General features: G+C 42.6%; 1 protein-coding gene across 2 annotated transcripts in view; it reads right to left on the bottom strand.

Annotated features, from left to right (window-relative positions):
* Nucleotides 1-18,267, bottom strand: part of otofa (otoferlin a) — a 129,902-nt gene extending 111,635 nt beyond the window's left edge. For both annotated transcript variants that reach the window (XM_050058906.1, XM_050058907.1), the window contains exons 1-2: nucleotides 17,973-18,267; nucleotides 7,637-7,695 (exon numbers count right to left, since the gene is read on the bottom strand). In XM_050058906.1, the coding sequence (XP_049914863.1) occupies nucleotides 7,637-7,695; nucleotides 17,973-18,054 (141 nt within the window). In that variant the 5' untranslated portion in view covers nucleotides 18,055-18,267. The remainder of the gene's footprint in view (nucleotides 1-7,636; nucleotides 7,696-17,972) is intronic.
* Between the last annotated feature and the right edge of the window lie 7,455 nt (nucleotides 18,268-25,722).

The raw sequence follows: 25,722 nt of genomic DNA, 5'->3' as shown, positions 1-25,722 counted from the left end.
GAGTCTGTCACTTGATCTGCTTCTATACTCTTTGTGTCCTCAGTGTTGGTATGGGTGGCGGTAATACCAAAGAGCAGAAGTACAGCCTATAGTTTCAGCAACAGCCAGAAAAACTCTGCCAAACGTGTGTCGAATGACAAGTGTACCTCACTGACTTTTCCTTACAGCAACACTATCAAGTCACATTTTCAATTCAACCAAGACTTTGGTTTGTGATTAAATACCTATAAACTAATGGGTTTGGTGATAATTAGCAGGTGTTAGCATACTAACACATTAAACCAAGGTGCGGAACATGGTAGACATTATAGCTGCTAAACTTCAGCATGTTAGCATTGTCATTGTGAGCATGTTAGCATGCTGATTTTAGCATTAGTTCAAAGCACCACTGTGACCAAGGACAGCCTCACAGAGCTGCTAAAGTGGCTGTAGACTCTTGTTTCTGTTACACACTGGGCTGTGTTTCGGATGTACAACAAACACAAACTCGCTTAACAGGAAATACATTGATTAACTTTTAAATTTGTGTGATCCTTTTAAGTGGACTACTTTACTTTGTCTACTTGATTCTTGTACCAGTGTTTGGCACTGTGTCACTCTTGAGAGAGACTCATTAAGGCAGAGTAGTCACAAACTGATGCACATGGGTACACACAGAAACAGCAACAGAGAAATGGGAGCGTACAAAGGGCTCACAGAAAGGGCTCATAACAAAGTATAAATACAGAATTCCCTACAGAAAGGATGTTTTCTTTACATCTCTGTGTCTACAACACTAATGTGAAAACCAGCCAAAAAACAAAGACTCAATCAATCAGTTCCTATACAGTAAGTATGTCAGCTGAAGATTCTACTGTGCTAATTTTGGATGCTCAAATTTCAGCTTTCAGCCTCTCTCCAACTCTAAGCGGGCAAGGAAAATATTCTGCTCAGATCATCATTTATTCAGTAAACTCAGAGATGGGAAAGCACCTCCCCGGAGCAGCCCTGAATTTTAAAAACTGGTGAAGTTCATAAACTATTTTTAGCACCTGCAATATTCCAGCTTGTGTCTACAATCCAAAGGCATCTGCTGTTCCTCTTCTTCTTACTTTTAGTCAAGTGGTCAGGAAAGTACTGTATCAGCTGAAATATGACCTCCAGAGGTGGATCACCCTAATGCATGAGGTTATGTTTTAAAGAGTCTTTTATTCTCAGGTGACTCTCTGGATATGAATCCTGTCGAACTGGGTACGATGAATATTAGTTTAAAAACCTCACCCTGATAGTGGTATGTTCTCAAATAACAGATACGCCTTCCTTGAACCCACTAACTTCCCAAACCTGATTACAGAGGCATTCAGGAAGTTTTATGGAAGTGACCTCACTGTGGTCTCTTCCTACTCTCTTTGGTCAGCCGCAGCACGCCCTTGAGTTCAGACTCCTGATCAAGCTAATGAGGCTTTTAGTGGTGAGGTACTGCAAGAGCATTAACAGTGACACAAGGACAAGTAAAACAGCAACCCTGTCCCCTAGAAATTCTTGTTATAAATTACTTGTGTCTTCTGCAAATTAGGTTTTGTCGGTACATTAGCAATGTTTGTTGGCAAGAAAATAAGTTTTTGTATTGTGTGCAAGTCATATGGAGGGTGTTTGGGATGGGTGGTTGGTGTATAGACCACAGGATTTAGACGCTTTGGCCCAGGGTTCATATCCTGAGTCCCTTCTGTGGTTAGTTTCAGGCAACAAAAGTACTTCATTGGGGGGCCATGGTGTTTAACCCTTAAGCCCAAATCAGACCAAAGATTCGGGACGAGACAAAACTGTTTTCGGACGTTGCAGAGAAAAGTTCCAGCGGTGTGAAATGGCTGGTCTCAGCTCATCTCAAGCCGGCTTCAACCTTCAACACAGTTGGTCAATTCGCCGGCAGCTGATTTCAGGATGTAAAGCACATCACCTGTTTCAACAGCCAATCATCCCTGCCAACCCTCTGTTTCCGTCCTGACGGTGTGCTGGTGTCAGACGGTGGGCTGCTACTGCTGCTCGGTGTATGTGCTTACATTTATGCAGCTGTAGCCAGTATCTCACTATCACTATCCTCATTCATATTTTGAGAAGTTCCGATTTATATTCAGCCACAAAATAAGCCTGAAAAGCTGGAAATCAGAACGAAAGTACAGAGAGTTGTTGCATGGAGATGACATACCGTCTCATCTAGTTGCATTGGTGTGAACTGCCAGGTTTTTAGAGCGTTGCCTAACAGCGGATAGCAAGTAGATGCCTGTTTCAACTCGTCTCGGTATAAATCTTTGGTCTGAACTGGGCTTTAAACAAGAGCTGTGAGTGCTTTAACATAACATAACAACGTTGAATCAATGCTTTGGATGCTACAAGCAAATACTGTCTTGCTAGGGATGTTCCTAACTAACTAACTAGTTGACTAGTCAAAATTGAGCATTATTTAATCTTTAAAGTTTACTGGGAGAGGAGCAAAGAGAATTGGGCGTTGGTAAGATGGAAGCAAGTTTACCACAGTTCATTTACACATACCACCCACACTGTTATGATACAAAGCTGGTTAAAAATCAGCAAAGTATGCCTTTAACAAATAACATTTATTTCCTGAGTATTTAAAGTTCCAACTCATCTCCACTCAAGAACACACACACTCACACAGTAATTCTTTCATGCATGAGCGTGTACGCAAACTGACACACACAGGCTTCTCATGATATCCTATGTGCCCAAAAGCATCTCTCTCGTTCAGCCTTATAAGAGGACATCCTGCTGGCACAGGTGAGTGCGTGTGTTAAAAAGTTCAACCGACTAAATTCTGATACCGACTACATCTGATCTGATCCCTAATTGCAGGAGCGAATATTTTAGGCAGTGAATAAGATCGTCAGTTAACATTTTGTTGACACATTCAGTGAACATTTTCTAACTTGGCAGTCTGGGGAGTAGGTGGTAGTCCTCCCAGGAGTACTTCTGCATATGTTACAAGGTTATATAAAGCCTCCTGTGGCTCCACAGGGAGCTGTGTGAAGTATGATAAATTGCTTTAAGTGATGTCAGGTGGGACCGAAAACTTCAAGGTTTGAAAATGGGAAAAAAAGTATTTGGGGCTGTGTTTACCTGACTTTTGTGAGCCGCTCCTCATCACTTCTTGGGGCTAGCACCCACACTCAAATCTGCACTGTTGGCAATAAAGTTGCACTGTGGGTAATGTAGGTTTTGACGCAGAAGAACAAGGATTTTTAAAAAAAACAGACGGTATATCTGGTTGTGCTGCATTGATTTTTTAAGCTGTCCATTGTGACTTCAACAGTGTGGTGTAATGCTAAATTGATGCAGTACTCATTTAGCAATATTTCCTCCTTATGGCAATAAATAACGGAATTGACATTGAATGGCACGAGTGGTATAGCAATGCAATTTGTATTAGACAGAGCTGGAAATGGTGAGTACACAATGGCCTAAAAAAGCTGTGAAAAATCATGGGATTCAGAATTTAGCATAGCATAATCACAAGACTCTCATTAAAAAGTCAGACTGTACACTTAGTGCAGTGCCGAGAGATGTAGCAGCTGGAGGCTAGTGGAGAAGGAATATTCCTGCGCTCATTATGTTTGCATAATAATTCCCCTTTCCTTGTCTGCATAGTTCAAATATCTTGACATCTTGTTTGTAAACTAAACAAACCCACATTCTTAGTCCAATTCGGTCCAATATGGACACACACATGTACAGAAGCTATATCCACTAGTCCAAACTGAATGAACCCTGCGGTCACATCTAGTGCTTGCAGGGCTTTCTGTTCTTTGCTCCAGTTATGTCTAACTAGTGAGGGGGAAGCCCTGGTGTACTGCAGCTAAAAGCCGCGTCCCACCATGGAATGAATAATGAATAGAGATTCCACATCCAGTCTATCCGCATACTAGTTCAAAGGCGCCCTGCTAGTCCATGCATGAAGCAACAAGACACACAACTCTATGCTAATGGCCCTCAACTCCAGGGGCTGGACTGAGCTTACTGAGCCATGCAAATGTTCCAGTGCTGAGGATGAAGATGTCAGATGAGGAACTGAGTTTGTGGGGTGGGGGTGGCTGGAAAAACACTACATGTACTCTTGGGCACCAGCCGCATGTAACACAACCGGGCATACATATACACACACAGACTCAGGAACTACTGGCAGCACAAGTCGTCCCAAGGGAAGCTTGGACGTTTTTATTGATGCTGAGTGATGCTAACGACCTCCCGAGCACTACAGGACCGCGACGAGAGCATCGGGTGAGGCTGTCACAAGAGATCACATATCAGTGGCAGCTACTCCGTTCTGTACCAGTTACTGTAGTCAAGCTTCAGGAATAATATAATGCACCATTATACTGTATATATTTCTGACACATCTCTCCCTTTTGTCTACTTTTCTCTCATATTTCACCCATGACGCCACAAAAACAACATTATTTCCGCAGGGATTATGAATGTGTGTGTGCTGCTGTGCAAGTTACTGAATGCGCAGTCATTTAGCCATTTTCCTGATTAGACTGAAAACAAAAGCCCTAGTTATCAGCAAAGGAAGCAGTCCTCTGCCTGTGAGCCCATCAAAGGAAAAATGTTTTTCTCTGTAAAAGCAAGCAGCTCAGAGAGAGCAGGGAGGAAACTCCCCGAGGAAGGTACTATATGTGTTTGAGGCCCGCTTTCTTTTGTTTTTCTTATTTCATTCCCTGACTTTATCCCCTACCTCTGGTCTGTCTCTTTCGCTTTCTCTCTGTGAGGAATTCCTCCAGCACTTCTGTCTTGATCCCTCAACCCTCATCGCTTTCTTATATCCCCCCTCTGCTCCCTTATTTGACTCTTTGCATTTAAATCCATCATAATGCTGGTCTCTCATATCCCCTCTCCACCAACATGGAGCAGCTTCTGTTTAGGGTCACGCACTTAATTTTGTAACGCTCAGAGCACTTTGACCAAAAATAAATTGGTTCAGAACCTAGAAAAGGTTTGTTTCCAGCTGGAGCCAAAAAGTAGAGGCTTTCCTTGACCTGAAGCTCAAACCATGACGACATCAGTGGGTGTAGCAGTGTTTCTAAAAAAGATAGTTTGTGTATACAAAGGGGTACTTTGGAGTACTGCAGGGGGGGATCAGTCATGCAGAATTACTAAAATGATTTCATCGCTAATCTAATCTATAAGTGCAGCTTATCAAAAAGGCACAGTTCATGCAACAACAATGCCGCCTTAGGGTTTTTGCATAATGACAAAAAACTGGTTTGCCATGAGTCTTGTGATGGATTCTCACTTGAAATGTGACATTGCAGTCTTTGTCAGTTGTGAGATTGTTGTTCAGTAAATCAGACAGTGATGACACAGTGCTGTATTGTTCCTCTTAATGTGGGTATTTTCTTTTCTACCAAAAATGTTTTGTACTCATCAGAGGGTACTTGCCTGTAAAATATGCCAAAGAGGGTAAAGAGGGTACATTAAAAAGATTGGGAACTTAATGAACTGATAGCTGGTCCATGGTTGTATTTTGGATAAAAACAAGTATCTGTAATGACAGAACAAAAGCTTGCAGGTTAATGATATGTTCTGTCATCCTGCTACTACTGTTTATTTCCCTTGATCATTGTGCAACACCCTTCACTGATGACACATCCTTGATTACACTCAATGAAACTGGCAACAACGCAGGTTTGTTCACTAGACAGCACCAAGGTTCCAAGAATCCCGAACAGAACCAGTTCAAGAAACATACGATACTTGGTGGAAACGAGTTATCAGTGTGTCAGAAGCCTGCAGGAATCCTACTGGGAACATTCCCCAGAATCCCACAACTGCCACAAAAGAGAGAGACTAACCAGCACCAGAGGAGCTGCAGTGAAATCCTTGAGGTCCTTAAAGGTTTTTTCCGGGTCTGTGTTCACTGCCATTAAACTTTCTTTTTCGAGTTAAAAGAACTTCCAGTTCTGGCAGAGGAGCTATTCAGGGGACCAGCTCTACCTCTCCACAGCAGCAGAGTGTCTAGTTTAATTACAACAGAGCAAGTACAGAGCAAGTGTTCAATGTCATGCATGGGTAGAGACCTCTACCTCTGCCTCACCTCTCAGACCCTGATAGGCTATCAGCGAACAGGAGAGAGCCATTAGGAAACACTTCATCAGCCGTTTGTAAATAAGTAAGATTTTGAGTTAGATCATTAATTAGGTGATGAGACATGATCCTTCACTGGCTCACTGGTTCGCGCTGCATAGCCCCTTTCACACACACAGTCTGTCCCTGAATTATTCAGGAACATTCCCTGCATGGGATTGAGTGTGAATCTCAGCAGGAATCGATGTTCAGGGAAATCACTAGTATCAATTTCCCACCTTGATATCGAGAAACATTTCAGAGAAAATGCCAATAAATCCGTGTTGAGAATGAAAGCAGTAACATTACGGAGACAAGCATGTGAAGGGTTAGATCCAGTCTGTCTGATGAAAGATGCTTTCACATGGAGTGAGCGAACCAATCGGGACTCCGCTGATGATGTATTTGATTCTGTGACAATACAAGTTCTTCTGGCGATGCACAAAAACATCTCATCACCCGCCATGTTCCTGAGAATATTAATAGACGTCTTCTGCCGCTTACACCTACATGTGGCCTTGCCCCATCTTCTTCTGTTGAGTTTTATGGCCATTAGCATCCAACAGGGTTGCATCACATCTGCTGTACTGTCCCTTGCCCCACCTATACCAATATTGCCATGGCATGTGCAAAAAGGCACAACATGGAAATGCTCCTCAATGCAGTGCATGTGTAAACAGTGAAAATCCCTTATAGTGCCTGAAAGGTTATCTCAATAATTTACCTGGAACTTTATGAAAAAGGGGCTTATGTTTATCCTGCCTGTGTGCAGTCAAGTATACTGGGAATACATCAATATTGGATGACTCTGCCAAGACAGGAAGTAGTATACCATGCCAGGAGTTAAGAAAGTTGAAGTTGGACATGCACCAACCACAGAAGCTTCTTATGAATCAAACTATGACACTATCATACTATTAAATTATATTCAACGACACAAGGCCAGGTATGTAACAGAGGAGATATCAAACTAATATAATACTACCAATTAGACTGTTTCTCTCAAGAGGCGCTGAATCTTAGATTTGACATTGATGATCCACATCTGACGTTCTTTATTCTCCATGTAATGTACCTTTACTGAAACCTTGAGCTGAACTGAATTAAAAACTAAAAACCTGTGATGGAAATTTGTTTTGCGAACCCCATTCAAAGGAACTGCTTAGTCAACAGCAATCAAATTGTAAAATCCCACTTACAGCAGTTGAATTAATTGTGTAGGGGCGAGATGTCTTGTACTCAATTATGTCTAACGATACATACAACTAAGTTTGAGTTGTATTACTCATTTAAATCTAATTACATATACATTAAAAGCAAATATTGACTCCATCACCGACATTATGTTTCCTAATTACTGACAACCAGGTTCATTAACAAAACCAGCAGCCTTTGATATCACCGTATTGTTATCTGCTGTGGAGAGTGGAAGGCTGTGGTTTCTATTAAGTTAAGAGATAATTGCTTATCTGTGATTATTGAGGTGGGTTAGTCTATGACAGAAAATAAAGACACTGACCTCATTAAAGTGTGCCACCTCCTCACAGTTCTCTGCCACACGGCTGTAGAAAGGCAGACCTGGAAGGTGAGGAGAAATTTTGAGGTTAGAACAAACAGAAAAATGATTCATACTGTCACTTCAGTTTGAGACAGCACACACAGCACAAGCAAAAGCTATCAATCTTGGCATTTATTTTTATCTACCTGCAGTATGAGACTGGCACAGGTAAGCTGTCAGTCCCAACTGTAATAAAAGAAATGTTGCCGGATTCAAAACTAGCGAGAAAAAAAAAAAAGAGTAAAAAAACATGGATGGGGGACTGAATAGGCCGACCAGGCACAGGCCCAAAGTGTGAGGGCCCCCCTGGCCTTCACCCATTAATGCCCTTTGGAGAGGAAGAGACTTAAAATGACCCCAAAGAGACACAAAACAACTACAAAGAGATGCAAGGAGACTCTCAATAGTCGCGTTTCCATTACAGTTTTGCACAAAATAAATGCAATATTTCTAAAGTTTCGACAAAGTACAATTGTGACTTGCAGGTGTTTCCATTAAAAGGTGTTTTGCGTATGAGCCGTAATTCTCGTAAAATCTCGTCCCGTGAGACTCCACTTTGTTTGCGGAAGTAAGATGGACATTCCAAATCTCTTGCGAGCTGGAACAATCATCTCGGTTGCCACTGCTGCTGTTGCAATAGTCTACAACTGAAGACGAAGAGAGCGAGTGGTATTCCAAAGGCAAAGTCCTTATGTGTGGCAGCGACAACGGATAAAGGATTTCTGGGAGAGGATCGTGAACGAGGAATTCACCAATGTCATGTCCAGTGACGTATATTTGCGAAAAAAGTGTTTCCATTCCACTTTTGCGATATACTTCTATATCGACACGTCTGAAAAACCACCTCATGAGAGCATAAAAACTTTTTCTCGATATTTGAGAGCTTTTTTCGAAATGTAGGTGTTTCCATTACCAGTTTTTTATTGCGATATTTAGGTTTTGCACATTTCTAGGGTTAAAGGTAGGGTCTGGAGGATTTTCCAGTTGCTGTTTGTAAATACACATTCAAATTTGGCCCCTCCTATCAGGCTCAACTCTCCCGGGTGTACAGAGCCTGGAGGTACAGAAGAAGGCTTCACAGAAGAGGTTCAGGCAAGGCTCACGCTGGTGCACGCTCGGACACGCTCGGGCACGGCACCTGCGCTCTCTCATTGGCTGGGGAAATCTCCGCCCAGAAGCGGTTCGAGCACAAAAATTACAAAAAACAGTTAAAGGGCAGGAGCTCTGCAAACAGAGTCACCACCACACATGAGTAGAAGCCCATAGGTGATGATTAAGCAGGATTTCATTTGTATATGTCTATATTTTGTTTTGTTTGAAAATCCTCCAGATCCTACCTTTAATGGAAACACACTTAATGACTAAGAAAAGGGGCAAAACAATCACAAAGAGACACAAAACCACAGAGAGAGGCAAAACAACTACAAAGAGTCGTACAACAACAACAAGGGGCTAAACAACTATAAAATCTACGTGTTTTTGCTCCTATGTAGGGGAGGTGGTGGGGCTTTCTGTATGTCTGTGCCCAGGGGCCCACTGTCACATAATCCACACATGGTAAAAACTGAAATGTGTCCGATAGCAGTGGTAGGAAATTGACCAAACTTCCTTTAAACTATACTTGAGAACAGTATTTGAGGGTTTCTATTTTATGGGACTTTATACTTCTGCTCCACTACATGTTGTACTTGTGAATTTTTAGTATGATTTCTGTCTCTTTTTTCTGTTCTTAACTTGTCTCGTCTTCTACTGTATCTCTTATTTCTGTATGTATGATAACCACTTGTCTTCTATGTTTAATCGGTCATGTTAAAAATAAAAATAACAATGGGTTTTGGTTAGGGCTGGGCGATAAATCGATTTTATCGATTAATTCGAATTTGTAGTTTAGGCCGATTTGTTTTAATGAAAATCGAGTTTCTATTTAAAATCTGCCACCGCCGCTCCACGCTGGGCTCCCGTAGTTCAGAGTGGGCTCACCCCTCCCCCTGCGCGCTTGACACTAGGGGTGTAAATCATCAGGTTCATCACGATACGATATTATATCGATTTGTTTGGATGACGATACGATGTTTGCCGATATCACAAAGTCTGTCACAATACGATTTTGATTCGATTCAGGAGCCTGCGATCGATATGACGCGATATGTCCATCTAACACAATCATTTACATCAACTCACACAAACAACTAGAATATGATTTGACCATTTTATTTCTGAGCTCTGTTTGTTGTTTGAGCGGAGGCGCGCTTGCCCAGAAAAGGTGACACAGACGTGCTATGTGAATTTCAAAATAAATGTGTATCTTTAAGATGACGATATGGATCGATGTTTTCATTTTGCATCGATATAATCGGATCGTTAATCAATGAATCGATGTATCGATGTGGATCGATGTATCGTTACACCCCTACTTGATACACAAACAACATGGCAGCGAGCACTGAAGAACTCGTTCTCAAGAAAGGGAACGAGTTCTTCAGTGCTTTTGTGTGCTCACCTGTGTCTGTGTGCTCACCTGTGTCTGTGTGTGTGTGTGCGCATCAGGGCCGAACTCCGCCACGCGCGACACAGAGAGCAGAGGAGGATTTTAGACGTGCACCGTGTAGGGACATAAATGACATGCCGTGGTGTAAATAAGATAAATAAGTGTTACCATCGATGTAAACAACATAGCACATGCCTCACTTTCTTCCTGGGGCGCATCCGTCTGACGTCACACACCACACCCGGCGCGTTAACGTCTCATACCTCCTACATCAACTACACACATACACAGTTCCACACACACACACACAAGCCACACACATCAGGCTCAGCCTGTAAAATAAGGCTATTTAGTTTGTTTAATAAAAGGACAAGGACCTGTTCTATAGGAAAGGTAACCTTAAATTACTTCTGTTGTGATCCAATATAATGGTAGGGGAAACACTGCCGCATGATAAGAAAGGGGTCCAGTGGAAAGCGATCACAGATGCAGTCGCCATGTATATTGCAAGAGATATGGTGCCCATAGGCTACTGTGGAAAAGCCGAGGTTTATTCACATGCTGAAAGTGTTGGACCCCCGGTATGTGCTACCAGGCCGCAAATATTGTTTTTTAACTAGGAGGGGAAAAAAATCGATTTAAATCGTGAATCGGATTTGTTGTGAAAAAATCGGAGAATTTTTTTTTTTAGGCCATATCGCCCAGCCCTAGTTTTGGTACTTCTACCAATGTAAAGGATTGATTTCCTGAGATACATTTATCAACATTACTGTCTCAAATCTGTTTACCTCTGTCACAGTATACACCAGTGAAAAGACAAATTAAGGTCTTAAGTACCTGATAAACACACGAATGAGACCGGCTGTGCGGAGCCACAGGAGACAGAAATGAAATGCATGGCTACAATATGACTCATTATGCGACAGAAGAAAAATAAACAGAGAGAAAAGACTTCAGCGGCACAGAAACATAAAAGAAATGAGACTTTTGCTGAGAGTAAAGCATTTCCATGTGATTAAATTAACATGAAAACAATAATGCATTGGTGCAGTGTGTATTTAAGGTTATACACAGTGCAGGGAGCCATTCTCCGTACAGTAACCTGACTCACTCATGCGTGCTACAGCCTGAGATCACCTGGTAGCTTTGTGTGGCTCATGAATGGTGCTGCACTGCTGAGTGTATTCTGCTTTGTTGCGGTAGTTTGCTTTGTGTATCTAAGGCGTTGTGTGGGTGTTGATATTTGTTTGGGTGCATGTGTGCAGCTGAAGAGTACAGACAAATTCATGCGTATATATGCACTGCATTTATACACACATGCACAGGAACCTACATTACAGCCCCTGTCTGTTTGGCTATAAATATAGATTTGAATAGAAATAAATAGATCCTGCCTGGATCTGATGCATCATTATTATTATTTGTGCTGAAATAATTTATGCATACATCCACAGAGCGAACAACCTCTCAGTTTAGAAAGAGAAAGACACGTTAGCATGTGAAAACAAAACTGAAATTATGCGTCATACAAACTAATTAGTATCATTTTACCAATACAACTTGCCCATTTTTACTCTAGCTCATAATCACCAGTTTTATCATCTCTTTTTTCCCAATCACTCCCCACTCTCTACAACCTTACGAAGCAAACATCCCTTGAGATGATTTTTTTAGAGAATAAACACCACTTAAATGTAAGAGAGGGAAGGAGACAATACTCCACCCACATTATTCAAAACACAGGCATCGCTGTCGTACCACTGTTTTCATCTAACCGAGACGTGGGTTTGGAGAAGTAGATCATGTGAAGCTTATGTAAGGTGCTCCACACCAAACTAAAACAACATTCTGCTAATCAGGGGGCCTTTTGGCCTCGGTGGAAACAGTGAGAAACAAAACAGAGTGGCACTGAAAGAACTGACCTGCGGTGGAAGAAAGAAAAGGGATGGAGATGACGTTCTCATTTTCGAGCAGACAGACGGAGGTGAAAAGACAAAGATAGAGACACTGTGAAAGACTCAAGCTTCTCTTCCCCTTTACACAGATCTATATAGTCAAAGAAAACAGAGCAGTGTAGAAAAGAAAAGTGGAAAGCATTTTGTTAATCTGCCTTAATGTTTAGGATGTAATCAGAGGCTCCCTGTATGTCTCCGAGCAGCTCATCTTTGTTATGCCATACTGGGATTTTATTTTGCCTTATTTCCTGACCAATTTACGAGCCGAGCAAGGGGTGATGTATATCCTAAATAGCTATCGCAATTCACACTAAACACACAGTAAATGTCGGCTCCAGCAGAGGACATAAAGAAAGAGTTTTAGAGTGCTGCGGGGAAGCAAAGGAACTTCACTGATGTGTGTAGGATAAAGTGAATTCAATAAAGCTCTGTTTAAGCCAAGAAAATAATGAAGATTTAGAGGTAAAATGGTAACAAACTGTTCAAGCAGCAGCGTGGATGTCAGGTTGTTTGACAAGTGGTAGATGACAGACTGTAGAAGAGAGTTAGGCTAAAAGAAGAAAGCTGTAGTGTGGATTATATCTTTTAAGCGGAAATAATGCTTTAATTTAAAGTTAACGCTCATGTACAGTGTGTGTGTGTAATACTGCAGGCTACTGTGCAGAGGCCCAGCCTATGAGCAACAAGAGCTGGAGTGCCACTCTATGATAAAGCCAAGAGCTACAGATAACAGCGAGGATTCATCAAAGACTTGTCATGAAATCAATTAAGTTTTGATGCCTCCCCTTTGAAGAAGACTTCATTGCCCATGGTAGATAATAATGAACTACTTGAAGCCTGACTGGACAGGGAAGTCAACAGTCTTCTTTATTGCTTTTTATATATTACACCTTGAAAGCAATCGATTCCCTAATTTATGGATTTTATTTTCTCAAAATATCGAAGATGTCTGATGCTAGATTATGTGTGTTTAGGTCTCTTTCCCTGCCAGACATAGCATCTCCCCACCAGCCTCCATAGGGGTCATACACTGTTTGATATGCTCAGGAGGGGCTGGGGCTTCCTGGCAGACCTCTTCCTCTCCAGACAGGAAGTTGTTTTAGCTGAAAGCACTCAGAAAGTACTACTGACAGTCTGCAAGGAAAAGCATGACTCAAAAACCCACAGCAATCAAACTGGGGGACTGCATTGGGGACTGGGGATGCAGCAAGAATGATGCAAATACTTTAAGTGCGAGAAGAATTGCCACATGACATGTATCAACTCTGGATTTGGGGCAGTAATAAAAATACAGATGATTATGTCTTTAATAAATGGCTGACATCACTTGCAATTCAGGGGAGAGAAAAGATATGGAGAAGAACGAGATAAACAGTTTGTTTTCAGGATGTTAAAAGGGTAATAAATTTTCCCATTTACAATTATTTCAATCTGTGGCTAAGTAATTGCTGAGGGAGACATCAGCCTCTTTCAGCCCTTTAACTGGAAAATAACACATTTTTCTAGTGAGTGGCAAAATACTTAGCAAATAATCAAAAGCATTATTTTTTAAAACCAAACTCATCATATGGTGGGCGCTGCGCTGTGGTGATTCAGTGTACGATGGGTTTGAGCCCTGTTGCACTGCTCTCACTCGCCCACCTTTCCTGTCATTCTCTGCTCTCTGTTATCTAATGACCCACAAATATCATAATGAATAACACAAACTTTACATCTGACCACTCAGGTGAAGTGATTTCCTTCTTACCTTTTTTTAAACTAAATCTCATGCCTACCAAAACAAAGTTTTACTAAATCTCTTGCCAAATGAGGAAACCCTTTCAAAATGACTTGAAACATGATGTAACACAGTCAGGCCAATATGAAACAAAGAGCTCCTAATTTGCATACATGGAAAGACTTAAGAGGCTATTATTTGGCCAGAGAAAAGACAATGCCTTGAGGTAACAATAAAATGAAGCAATTCAATTATGTCTGGAGGAATATTTATAACTATAAGAACTATGCAGAGTTGAGGAGAAAGGCCCCAGCTAGGGATGCACAACAGAGAAATAAATGTATGTGTATGGTTATATAAAATTACATAATGAGACAATACGGATCTATGTTTCATAGTCAGATGAAGTGATTTAATGCAAATAAATTACAATATGTGAAAAAATGGGCCTGCTTGCTGTTTAACAGAAAATCACTCCATCCACACACAGTATTAAATATCAGTGACAATGTGAAATGGGTCGCCTGATGAACCTACTGAGAAATATCACCTGGATCTTCAGCTCCCCTGGGGTTTATGAAGCTTACTGTTTAATTGTCAGGCCAACAAGTTTACTGTTGTACTTCCACTGCTGTATTATCGCCGTTTTCAGTGGAAAAGCACTAAAAAGCCACTGAACACCACCTGCTCAGTACTAACTTAGCCCCAGTTTGTGCCTCTCATATGTTTAGTTAGCACACACTGGGGTAACTTACTCATCAGTGTTTCTTAATTAAGTTGTAAAACCAATAAGGTCGTTTAAAAACTCTTAACTTACCATTGTCCCGAAGCTCTTTGCACAATCCCAAAGACTTGTCTTGACCAATATTCCGTCTGCTGAATGATTAAACATGTTTTTAACCCGTTTCCTAAGTTGTACCTCTAGTTTCCTCATCAAAGCAAAGATGGACGCCAGCTAGCTAAGGTTACCTGGGTATTAAACTTGGCGAAACGGATGAAATCTTTTTTTAATCATACGGAATGTAACGTTATTTTCATCCAGCTAGTTATTTTTACAGTCTGTGGGTTTGGGGAGTCTTTAGTTAACTTCAAAATACCGTCTGAATAGCTGCCGGGTCTTTCAAATATCACCGGTTAATTAGCTGTAACGTTACGTGTTACCCGGATGTAGCAAGTTGGTTAGCTAGGCACCAACGGAAACGAGACGTTATTAGCGGCTAACGTTAGCTAGCTAGCTCGTGAATATACTGGAGTATTTAGCAGCGGCAAAGCCACATATTTCCCTCAGGAACTGCTACAAAAACAGAGCTAAGAGAGTGTGACTTACATTCACCAGACACCACGACCCTAAATAAATTAAAACGTTGCTCTGTAACTGCTGGATGTGCAGATAAGCGGCTGTTTGCTAACAAGTTCGCCGTATCTACTTAACAGGTGTCAACGTTGTGTTTACAGCTTGTTTCTGCTGCCCCCTGTGGCCAAAATCACCAGTTACACCAAATTGTGTGACCTGAGTAGAAATTTCACTTTCAGGGTATTTTTGCGACAACGATATTCCTGACAATATGACAAATTATTGGAAAAAAAAAAAGTTAACTTAAGTAAATAGAATTGCAACAAAATAAGTGATATGGTTTTACAGTTTGCCTTCAAATATTCAGTAAAAACTAAACAAAAATTATCTCTCATTTCTTTAGTTTGTAAACAACAGTAACTCAGAGTGAGATTCAGATTCTGTGGATACAATAGATAGATAGATAGATAGATAGATTATTTTTGTTCCAGTGCATTGTTCTGCTGGGAAGCCTTTGGTTCTGGCATTCATGTGGATACCACCTGACATGTTCCACCCACTCAAACACTGTTGCAGACCAAGTACCCCCCCTCATGGCAACAGTACTCCCCAATGGCAGTGGCCCCCCAGCAGAAAAAGCAGCATGCCACACTACAAAACCGTTCAGATATGGCCCGTGGAGCGTGACAAAAAGCTCAAGGTGTTGACCTGGCTTCTAAATTTCCCAGGGCCCAATCTGCTCAAGGTGGGGCCTCCTTGGATCGGACTTGGCTCTGACCTGTCGAGGCATGAACACAGGATCTCAGGGAGTGTCCTGCGGTGTCTGGCACCAGTGTGTTGGCGGCAGATCCACTTAGTCCAGTGGGTTGTGAGGTGGGTTAATGGCACGTGCCACAGATGCTCATTCAGATTGGGATCTGGGGAATTTGGAGGCCAGGTTGACCCTTTGAGGTTTTTGTCACATTCTTTGGGCCATTCCTGAGTGGTGGTTGCAGTGTAGCATGGTGCATTATCCTGCTGGAGGGCCACTGCCATTGGGGAGTACTGTTGCCATGAGGGGTGTACTTGGTCTGCAACTGTGTGAGTGGCTGGAACATGTCAGGTGGTATCCACATGAAAGCCAGAACCAAAGGTTTCTCAGCAGAACAATGCACTGGAACAAAATAATCAAAGTTATTCAATTCACCTGTCAGTGTTTTTTTTTTTTTTATTGACTGGTGTATATTTGTACATTGTAGCATAATGCACATATTTTTTATGTATTTTTACACTCTTTGTTTCATCCTTTTTATTTCTTCTCTCTTATAATTCTCTATACTATACATCAGAGTGACAGTAAAGTACCACAATTTCCCCCCAGGGATCGATAAAATATTTCTGATTCTGATTACCTTTACACTAAGGTTTGCTCTATCGGAGCTTACGAAGTGGGGGAACCCTTTTCTCTTTCTCTTTTAATTGTTTGCATGTGTCACCTGTCCTGCAACTAGAAGGAAGATTGCATATGCACTTTTTCTTCTGAAATATAGTGAATAAGTGACTGTACTGTAAGGCAGAAAGTGGAGTATTAAAAAGGCACACACACACACACACACACACACACACACACACACACACACACACACACATTGTTTCTTAGACTAACAACTTAGCAAACAGATGAGCTGCAGCTACTGTGCCGACAGTTGGTCCATGGGGGGCGAGGAGCAGCCAATCTAATCCTTGACTTGGATGACATGGTTCATGTAAAATCAAGACCCTGGTGAATTCACTGCAGCGCAGAGCCCAACACTGAAAGCCATCCTCTCTCCGGTGCACACACACTCATGCACACACACTCACAGAGCAGCGGAGAGACGAGGAAGGGGGTGGTGGTCTTGTATCATCCTACACAATACTGATGCTGACAGCAGGAGTCTAATCAGAGATCAGCTGGGATTGAACACCTGTCATCTGTCAGAGAGCAGACTGATCGCTGTCCAGGGTGCTGAAACACACACACCTCTCTCTTCCTGTCTCCTTTTCTCTCTCTGATGTCGATGAATAAATCCCCTGAACTCCCTCCAAATGTCCCTCCAATCCTTCGGTGATCCCTCTTTCCTCTGAACAGGAAGGTGTTAGGATAATGACCCCTCAGGAGCTATAAAACACCAAAGAACTATAGGATTGGCACTTAGCCTGAACATATGATAAAGAAGACCTCCACCTCTGGCACCTCCTCAGATAATCAATGCCACCAGCTCAATAAATTGTAACCTACTGGCCTCTTATTGCTTCATGAGTAAAATGACCCATCAAGGGAAATCAGTGATAAGGAATCACTGCAGTGTCACTATAGTTGCAGGGATGTACACAGTGCTTTTTCTTTTTGAGGTTATGATGAATAAGTCATATACTAATTATTCATATTCAAGCTAAGAGAAGCCCAGGTCCTGACAGCTGGAAAAGACTGGAAAATTGGTTAACAAAATGGTTTGTTTCTGCACAGATATGAGAAGGCATTGGAGCATAGTATCCATGATATGAATATGAGGGAGTGTACCAAACGCTTATATAACAAGTGCAAAACTCCCATTAGAGTAGGGTTGGATTTTTAAATTGTATTGTAGATTGCTGCACTCTCTTTCTGCCTTTTATATGAAGGATATTAGTCCAGTTTCCATCTTTGGATCAAAGGCGCATGGGAACAGCGCGTCTCCGGTGGGGTTCCCCCAACTTTTTACGCACCCGGGACCGCTGATCATCTCCCATCACGTCGTCTAACATGAATCAAATCCGGCCACTACACACTGGGTGATTCAGTTTCACAACACACAGGCTGCAACACACACACCTTATCCTACCTCTGAATGTAACTTTGGCGATCCTGTCACCTTTCCCCCGGAGGTGAGCGACCGTCTTCAGGTGAACCACTAGAGCCATCATTGGTCCACACTGGTCAGGCAGGGAGTAAAAAATACTCCGACACAGATCAAACTTGAGCGGCTTTGGTGCAATCTGTGTTCAGTGGTCTTCAGGTGAGCCTCTTCTTGCGGCTGGACACAAAGATCGTTTTCCATACGGGCAGCATGTAAAATTATTTGTGGGTTTTTTCATGTAATAGTGAATTAATTATAAGCTCCAGTTAACATTTCCTCTCGCTCCGTGCTCCGTGGCTGTTGGGTCTGTCGCGCATCTCCGAGCTGGCACTTGGTTTTACTCTGCTTGTCGCGCAGGAAGGGCGGGGGGTGTGTTTCAGCCTCAGTGAGGGGATGGTGGATGTTCTAATTGTAAAAGATCAATCCAGCTCTGGGATTTGAGGGACATTCACTACTTCCTTTTTTCCAGGGAGGAAAAATCTTTTAAAGCCATGATCCTGCTGTATACCTTAACATATGTATATTCTTTATCTCCTCTGCAGAGTGCATGGCCACTGAAGAGACCCTTTTTGTGTGTTTGTTAAGGGGGGCAGGGGATCTTTAGGGGTAGACAGCAGATCAGCAGTATATGCAACATACAAGTGGCATACAGCATCTGAAAGCTGGGAACCTGAAGATTGATTTGAGATGCGGCTCAGCACTGTGTGGCAAGCTTTTCTAGTCATGAATCTGTTTTAGGTAGGTGCCTATTCAAAAGTTTAGAGATTTTAAGGGCTTAAGACAGTGGTTCCCAACTGGTGGGTCCTGGTCTCAAAGTGGGTCGTGGGTCCATACTGAATGGACCGCAAGTGACTCGTAAATGTGCCAAGTTTGTAAAAAACACACTTTATTACTATCATTATTATTAGGTACAGTGAATTTCTGACACAGAGCTTTTATTTTTAGGTGCTGTCTTTGCTTTAAAGTGAGTTACTAACAGCACAGCCAACATTTGTATGTGGGGCCCATACGGGTTGTAAATGGATGGAAAAATGGGCTCTATATGGCATCGTCCACAGGTTCCACATTGGTGCTATGCCCATTGCCCACATGGGTGGGTTTACCCAAGCAGGCCCCAGATAAGATGCCCATTTCGGGCCCATACCCACTTTGTACACAGGTAGCCCTAGCATAACCTGTGTGGGGCTTGATTAAACCCAGCCATGTGGGGATTAAATTGATTCGTAAATGGACAGAAAATTGACCCTACATGGCATTGTCCACAGGTTCCACATTGGCCCTATGCCCATTGACCACATTGGTGGGTTTACCCAGGCAGGCCCCAGATAAGATGCCCATTTCGGGCCGATACCCACTTTGTACCCAGGTAGCCCTAGTATAACCTATGTGGGCCTTACTTGATTAAACCCAACCATGTGGGTAACTGGCATGGGGCCATCATGGAACCCATGGACAATCCCATTTCATTCATTCATTTTTTTTAGCCCATTTACACATGGGCTCCACATACAAATGTTGGCGGGGGTACAGCTACTTGAAAAGACCCCGTGGCTGGACCAGATGGGAACCACTGGCTTGGAACATTATGACAGAAGTATATGATGGTCAGTCCCATGGTGTTGATACCATTTGTTATGCAGATTTGGGGCTAAATTTAAGCTTTTTTCGCAGTTGAAAAGTAATTAAAAAATGGTCAAAAATCCCTCCAAAATGCCACATTAAGACACCAAGACCTTGGGGGATGCCATAGAAAAAATCATGCTGTGGTCTGGTGTTAAAAACTTTTGACATTTGGAAATTTCTGTAAGAACTGCATTTTTCGGCAAGAGGATGGCGAACCATTCTGTTTTGGAAACTGTTAATAAACACCCTTGTTGTCACCATAAAGCCATATGCATCTGAATGCCCAAGGTCTCTGGTGTGTGGCTGTAAAGTTTTATGAGGCTGTGATTATACTAAAGGTCACAGTAGGTCATTTAATATAGTGATGTCTCGAAATGGTCTCACTACAGTGAAATGGCTTCTATGGGGCTAAACTGGGCTAATGAAATCCACGGGCTCAGGTCTCACTCTGATTGTACCCAGTTTATGCATTTCTAAGACTGTATGGGGACCTCAGTGTGCAGAAATGCCTAGTCTCCTCGGATTCATCAGCCTCATGCGCCTCATCAGCCATCAGCCTCAAAGTCATCAGCCATCACCACCTCCACCAGCGTTTGGACTCCATGGGGGGATTTATCTTGCTGCTGCTCAGATCTGAGCCGAGAGCCAGAAGGCAAAAACTGGAACTTGGAGAATGAGGGGTGGAAGCTGTTGGAAAGGATGGCTTTAGCCTTTCTTACTATCTGTTCACGAAACAGGACAGATAACGTACTCTGCTGAACTCCCAAGTTCTTGCTACTCATTGTCACAATGCTACTCTGTGCATTTTTGGACAAGATGTTGAGATTCCCCCCAAACCAGCAGAGAAGAGAAAAGGTCAAGACAGTATGAATATATTTATTCTTCTTTTGCCATCTGCATGCAAAACACTGCATGGTTTGTGTCCAAAACTGAATGGGATTTGCATAAAGTATGTGTATAAAGGGAATACTCATGGGCACCCACTGAACACATTTCTATTCAGATATCTTGAGATGAGAGTATCAAGGGACCCCTGTAAAAATGGCCATGCCCGTTTTTCTCCTTGCCAAAATGATCCTATCTTTGGAGCATTATTTACACTTCCCAAAAAGTTAGCATGACATGATTAGTCTTTTAGTTTCATATGATCTATCCTACCTTCACTCTAGTTTCATAGCTCAGTCTGCTACAGCCTCTTACAAACAGTAATGTCAGCGGAAATTGCCAATAGTCCTGCGGGTCTCTTGGGGCTTTTAATAAGACTCCTCAATATAATCAGATATTTTTCAGTATAGTCACAAAGGATAGATTAGTCTATTGAGTTACAGTCTGTAATTTTCATCTTTTTGTAGAACAGGGATTAAAATATGTTACTAAATACAGTTTGAATGGTATCGACCATTTAGTGCTTGTAATTCTCCATGGTATGTCTCCTTTAACACTGCCATAAAGATCTAGAATTTAACCATGACCTTAAGATAGCTTTCTAAAACTTACTGTATCATAGGATTAAATCTTATTCTGTCGGACAGATGCTGAGTAAAATACAGTAGCCAGGCAACTCCCCCCCCTTACTATGGATGACTTAAGTTCAGGGGTCAAATGAGCTTTGCCAGTTGGTCCCTGTCCGACACTGGGCAGTGGTCTGTCTCTCTGCTCAACAGAAACCACATTTTACCTGCTGGCTGTAGCCCTCATATCTGTGACAAAGAGCGACCAGCAGGTAGGCAGCTGTGCCAAGAGTTTTCAAAACAGAGTCCAGGCACCTGCCAGAGTCCGGGAGGAAGATGGAGAATAATTCAGTGGCTTCACCAGATGTTACCAGCACCCTTCCAGAGCACTATTACATGGGCAGTTTTTGGCATCATCTGTGGGAAGCGCTTTGTGTTTGACAACACATGGCCAAGCCTTTTTGAAACAGGTAATATTGACTGTCGCTGAGGAAGATCTTGTAGAAAGAAAAGAGAAATAAACTATTTATTTTGCAGCCTGCAGTGTGCAGCCTTCCTCTGTGACCTTCAGTACTGAATCTTGCCTCATTGCATCTAACAAGTAACAAACTAATCTGTGGTGGGAGTTTATTCAGAAATGCCTCTCTTAGGAGTACCACAGCTGCACTCATAGGGACCCCTCTGACAGCTCTGTGATGTTTCCCAGCAGGCACAGGGACACAATCAGGCCAACAGCAGCGTATTGGTCCAGCCCAGATATAGATCTGCCTGTCAGATAGGACTCAAATCATCTGCTCACACAAAAATACATATATTGTGTGACAAAATATTGCAGTCTGACACTCTGACACGTGTATTCAGCAACTGAGTCACTGTGGTGTCTAGCATCTGGGATGGGGGAGCCCTTCTGTGCGGAGATTGCATGTTCTCCCTGTGTTAGCGTGGGTTTTCTCCAGGTACTCCGGCTTCCTCCCACAATCCAAAGACATGCAGCTTAATTGGTGACTCTAAATTGTCCTTAGGTGTGAATGTAAGCATGAATGGTTGTCTGTGTCTATGTGTCAGCCGTGTGATAGTCTGGCGACCTGTCCAGGCTGTACCCTGCCTCTTGCCCAGTGACAACGGGGATAGGCTCCAGCCCCCTGGCGACCCCCAATAGGATAAGCGGTTACTGTAAATGAATGAATGTACCTAATAAACTGGCAACTGAGGACCAGTTTTCCCTCAGAGCTTGTTGTTTCTGTTTGCCGAACCACCCTATTTTTAGTTACTGCCTCTGAGACAGCTAATTAGGTGTTTTTCTTTCTCTCGACTCTCCCAGAAAATAAGGGAAACATAAAAACAGTGGCGAAATGTGATAGCTAGTTCAGTAATTCATCATCTCTGTCTATGAGACACCCCAAAGGAGCAGTGCCAGGGGACGCGACAGTCTGCATATTTGTTTAAAAAGAAGTATAACTTGTGTCTTAAACATGGGTAGATGTCGACCACGCCTTTGCCTGACAGAGAAATGTAAAACTGTTGATAGAACTGGAACACTCTGTTCATATAAGCTCAGCTTCACATGCAGTACAGTTGGATACAGTATATCAGAAGAGACGGATTATTTCATCACAAGCTTCCTGTCACCTCACTTGAGAGAGCTATGGCAGGACCTGACATAAATAACCCCAGGCATATGTGTAACAAGATGTGACACCTTGTATACACTATACCGAGGTGGCTGAAGCGTGTGTGTGTGTGTGTGTGTGTGTGTGTGTGTGTGTGTGTGAGTGACAGTGTGTGCACAATTGCAGGTTTGCAGGGAGTGGGTGAAAGAGACAATTATCTGCTTTGATAAGTTTTTTTTAGTTTAAAATTGTACTCTGTTTTGTGCTGACTCATGCACTATTGCAAGACACTGCAGTGGTGTGTGTGTGTGTGTGTGTGTGTGTGTGTGAGAGAGAGAGAGAGAGACAGAGAGAGGGGCTTCCAGAGACTCAGTCAGCCCCAGTAATGAGTTTATGATGTTATGGTTTTTAGGGCAGAAGTAACATAAAAAAGACAAACTGCAATTACTTTACTGGCCCTTGGGGGCCACGGAGGTGACCACTGACGCATGTATTGATTTTGTGGCTATTCTGGCCCCTTTTTTGAGTAACAAATACAGAAAAACAGCCTGAGGAGTCTGAGTTGTCCGCAGTACTTTATTTTACAGAGCGGCTACTGTGTGATTAAAACCTGGCTGTTATATTTAAGCCATAACTCTGACTTTTCGTCAATCATGAATTCATTCATAAATAAGAGATGGTTGAAATGTCTTCCCAGTGTTGGTGAAGGCTCTGGCCAACAGAGGGAGATGTTGGTCTGCAGTTAAACCATCAAGACAAGTGAATCTGTTGCTTGATGTCTCTTGATGAGCCCACACAGGCACCGACCTTGACTTGACAGATAGATTCATTACAGCAGCATATTTATTCCAGTTCTTTCACTATGAATGAGAATGTTACTGATAGATGAACCTCTGAGCTATGAAGACACCGTTAAAGGAGCATAGATTCAGTAATTATCCATCTGTCACACTGCTGCTGCTCCAATGGGATATGTGCTGTTATAACAAAAAGGTCAAGAGGTTTTACAGCAGAGTCCAGATGATCTGTGGGAAACACAAAGAGCTCCTACATTCAAAATGTGCAGCAGAGGTGATTAATGAGGCAGCAAATCCTCAGACTTTAGTGTGGTAGTTAACTACAGGAAAAGTACCAGGGATAAAAATGAAGAAGTAGTGCTTCCTAGATGTTTTAATTTAAAGTTTTACTGCATTTAATTAAGACTACTTTACAGAATTAAAGTGGATTTAAAACCATGTACCATTACTAGTATTTATCTTTAACAGGAGCAGAACCTCATATTCAATATCTATGTAATGTGTGATCTGTTTTAAGAGTCATACAAAGACAAATTCATTAACAGAGACCACACCAAGGGTTTGAGTAGAAGGATGAGGGGGTGAGGGTCAAGGGATAAATTGATGAGGGCCAGAGGAATGTAGGGATGGAGGGGGGGATAAAGGTTGAGGAGATTGGGGATGAAACGATGAGGGTTAAGGGTTAAGGGATGAAGGCATGGGGAAATGACGGCTAAGGGAGGATGGATGAAGGGTGAGGGTTGAGGGGTGGAGAGATGAGGGGATGGGGAGAGAGGGATGAATGGATGAGGGTGGAGGAATGAAGGGATGGGGGATAAAGGTTGAGGAGATTTGGGATTAAGGGATCAGGGTATGGAGGGTGCGGGATGAAGGGATGAGGGTTGAGGGATGGGGGATGAAGGCTGGTGGATGGATGGGTGAAATAATGAGGAGATGAAGGGTGAGGGATAGATTGATGAGGGTCAAGGGATGAAGGGTGTGGGGTGAATGAATGAGGGTAAAGGCATGAAGGAATGAGGGGTGAGGGATAAATGGATGAGGTGATGAAGGGATAAAGAGTGGGAGTCAAAGGATGAAGGGTGAGGGAATAAGAGGATGATTAGTGAGAGATAAATGGATGAGGGTAGAGGGATGAAAGGATGAGGGGATGAAAGTTGAAAGATAAATGGATGTAGGTAGAGGGATGAAAGGATGAAGGGATGAGGGGTGAGTGGATGAGTTTTGAGGGATGAATGAATGAGGAGATGAAGGGTGAGGGATAAGTAGATGAGTGCTGATGGGATGACAGAATGAGGGGATGAAGGGTGAGGGATGAGTGTTGACGGATGAAAGGATGAGGGGGTGAAGAGTGAGTGACGAATGAGTGTTGTGGAATGAAAGGATGGGGGAATGAAGGGTGGGGGGTGAATGGATGAATGGATGAATTGATAAGGATCAAGGGACAAGGGGTGAGAGTCGAAGGATGAAGAGATGGAGATGAAGGGTGAGGGGTGGGTGGATGAGGGTCAAGGGATGACGGGATGAGGGGTGATAGGTGAATGAATGAGGGTTGAGTGATGACCGGTGATGGAAGAACTGATAAAAGATGAGGGATGAAGACATGAGGTGATGATGGCCGATATGGGTAGAGGGGTGAAGGAATGGGGGAAAAATGCAGGTCATGGACAGATAGATGGATGCATGTGATGAGTGTTGGCTGAAGGTGGGAACATGGGAGAAAACCGGGGAGTTGAGAGCGTGAGAAGGTAATGGATCAGGTGCAGCTGATGGTGTGGTCTCTGCTCCCGAACTCTGTTATAAAACTACATCATGTAATAGACACACTGACTGTAGTAGTCAGACTCAGTGATCTTAACTCCACACAGACACACAGAGAGCATGTCAGATGAAACTTCAGCTCCACTGCTGCTACTACTGGAAAACATCAGCTCTAATCAAATCTCCCCTTTATTGCACACAGGCATTACTATACATAAAAATATGACGTGTTGCTCCATCTAGTGGTTAAAGTGACCTCTTTGGAAAATGCATGTAATCGTGCACACGCAGATTAGATCATTCATTAGAGTCTTGGCTCACAGTCCTGTCTTCTTACACCTGGAGAGAGATGGTGTCATGGAAACGTCTGATCCTAAAGAGGTCCAGGTCTGCAAGAATGAGACTGGAACAGAAGAGGACAGGTGGAACTGAAGGTTTTTTTGGATAAGAAACTATACAAACCATAACAACAACGTTCTTATAGATTTAAGAAGAA

This window comes from Epinephelus moara, chromosome 12 (assembly GCF_006386435.1).
Source record: "Epinephelus moara isolate mb chromosome 12, YSFRI_EMoa_1.0, whole genome shotgun sequence".
In the NCBI taxonomy this organism is placed as follows: domain Eukaryota; kingdom Metazoa; phylum Chordata; class Actinopteri; order Perciformes; family Serranidae; genus Epinephelus; species Epinephelus moara.
Note: the sequence above shows the minus strand (reverse complement) of the source record. Positions and strands in the feature narration are given on the sequence as shown.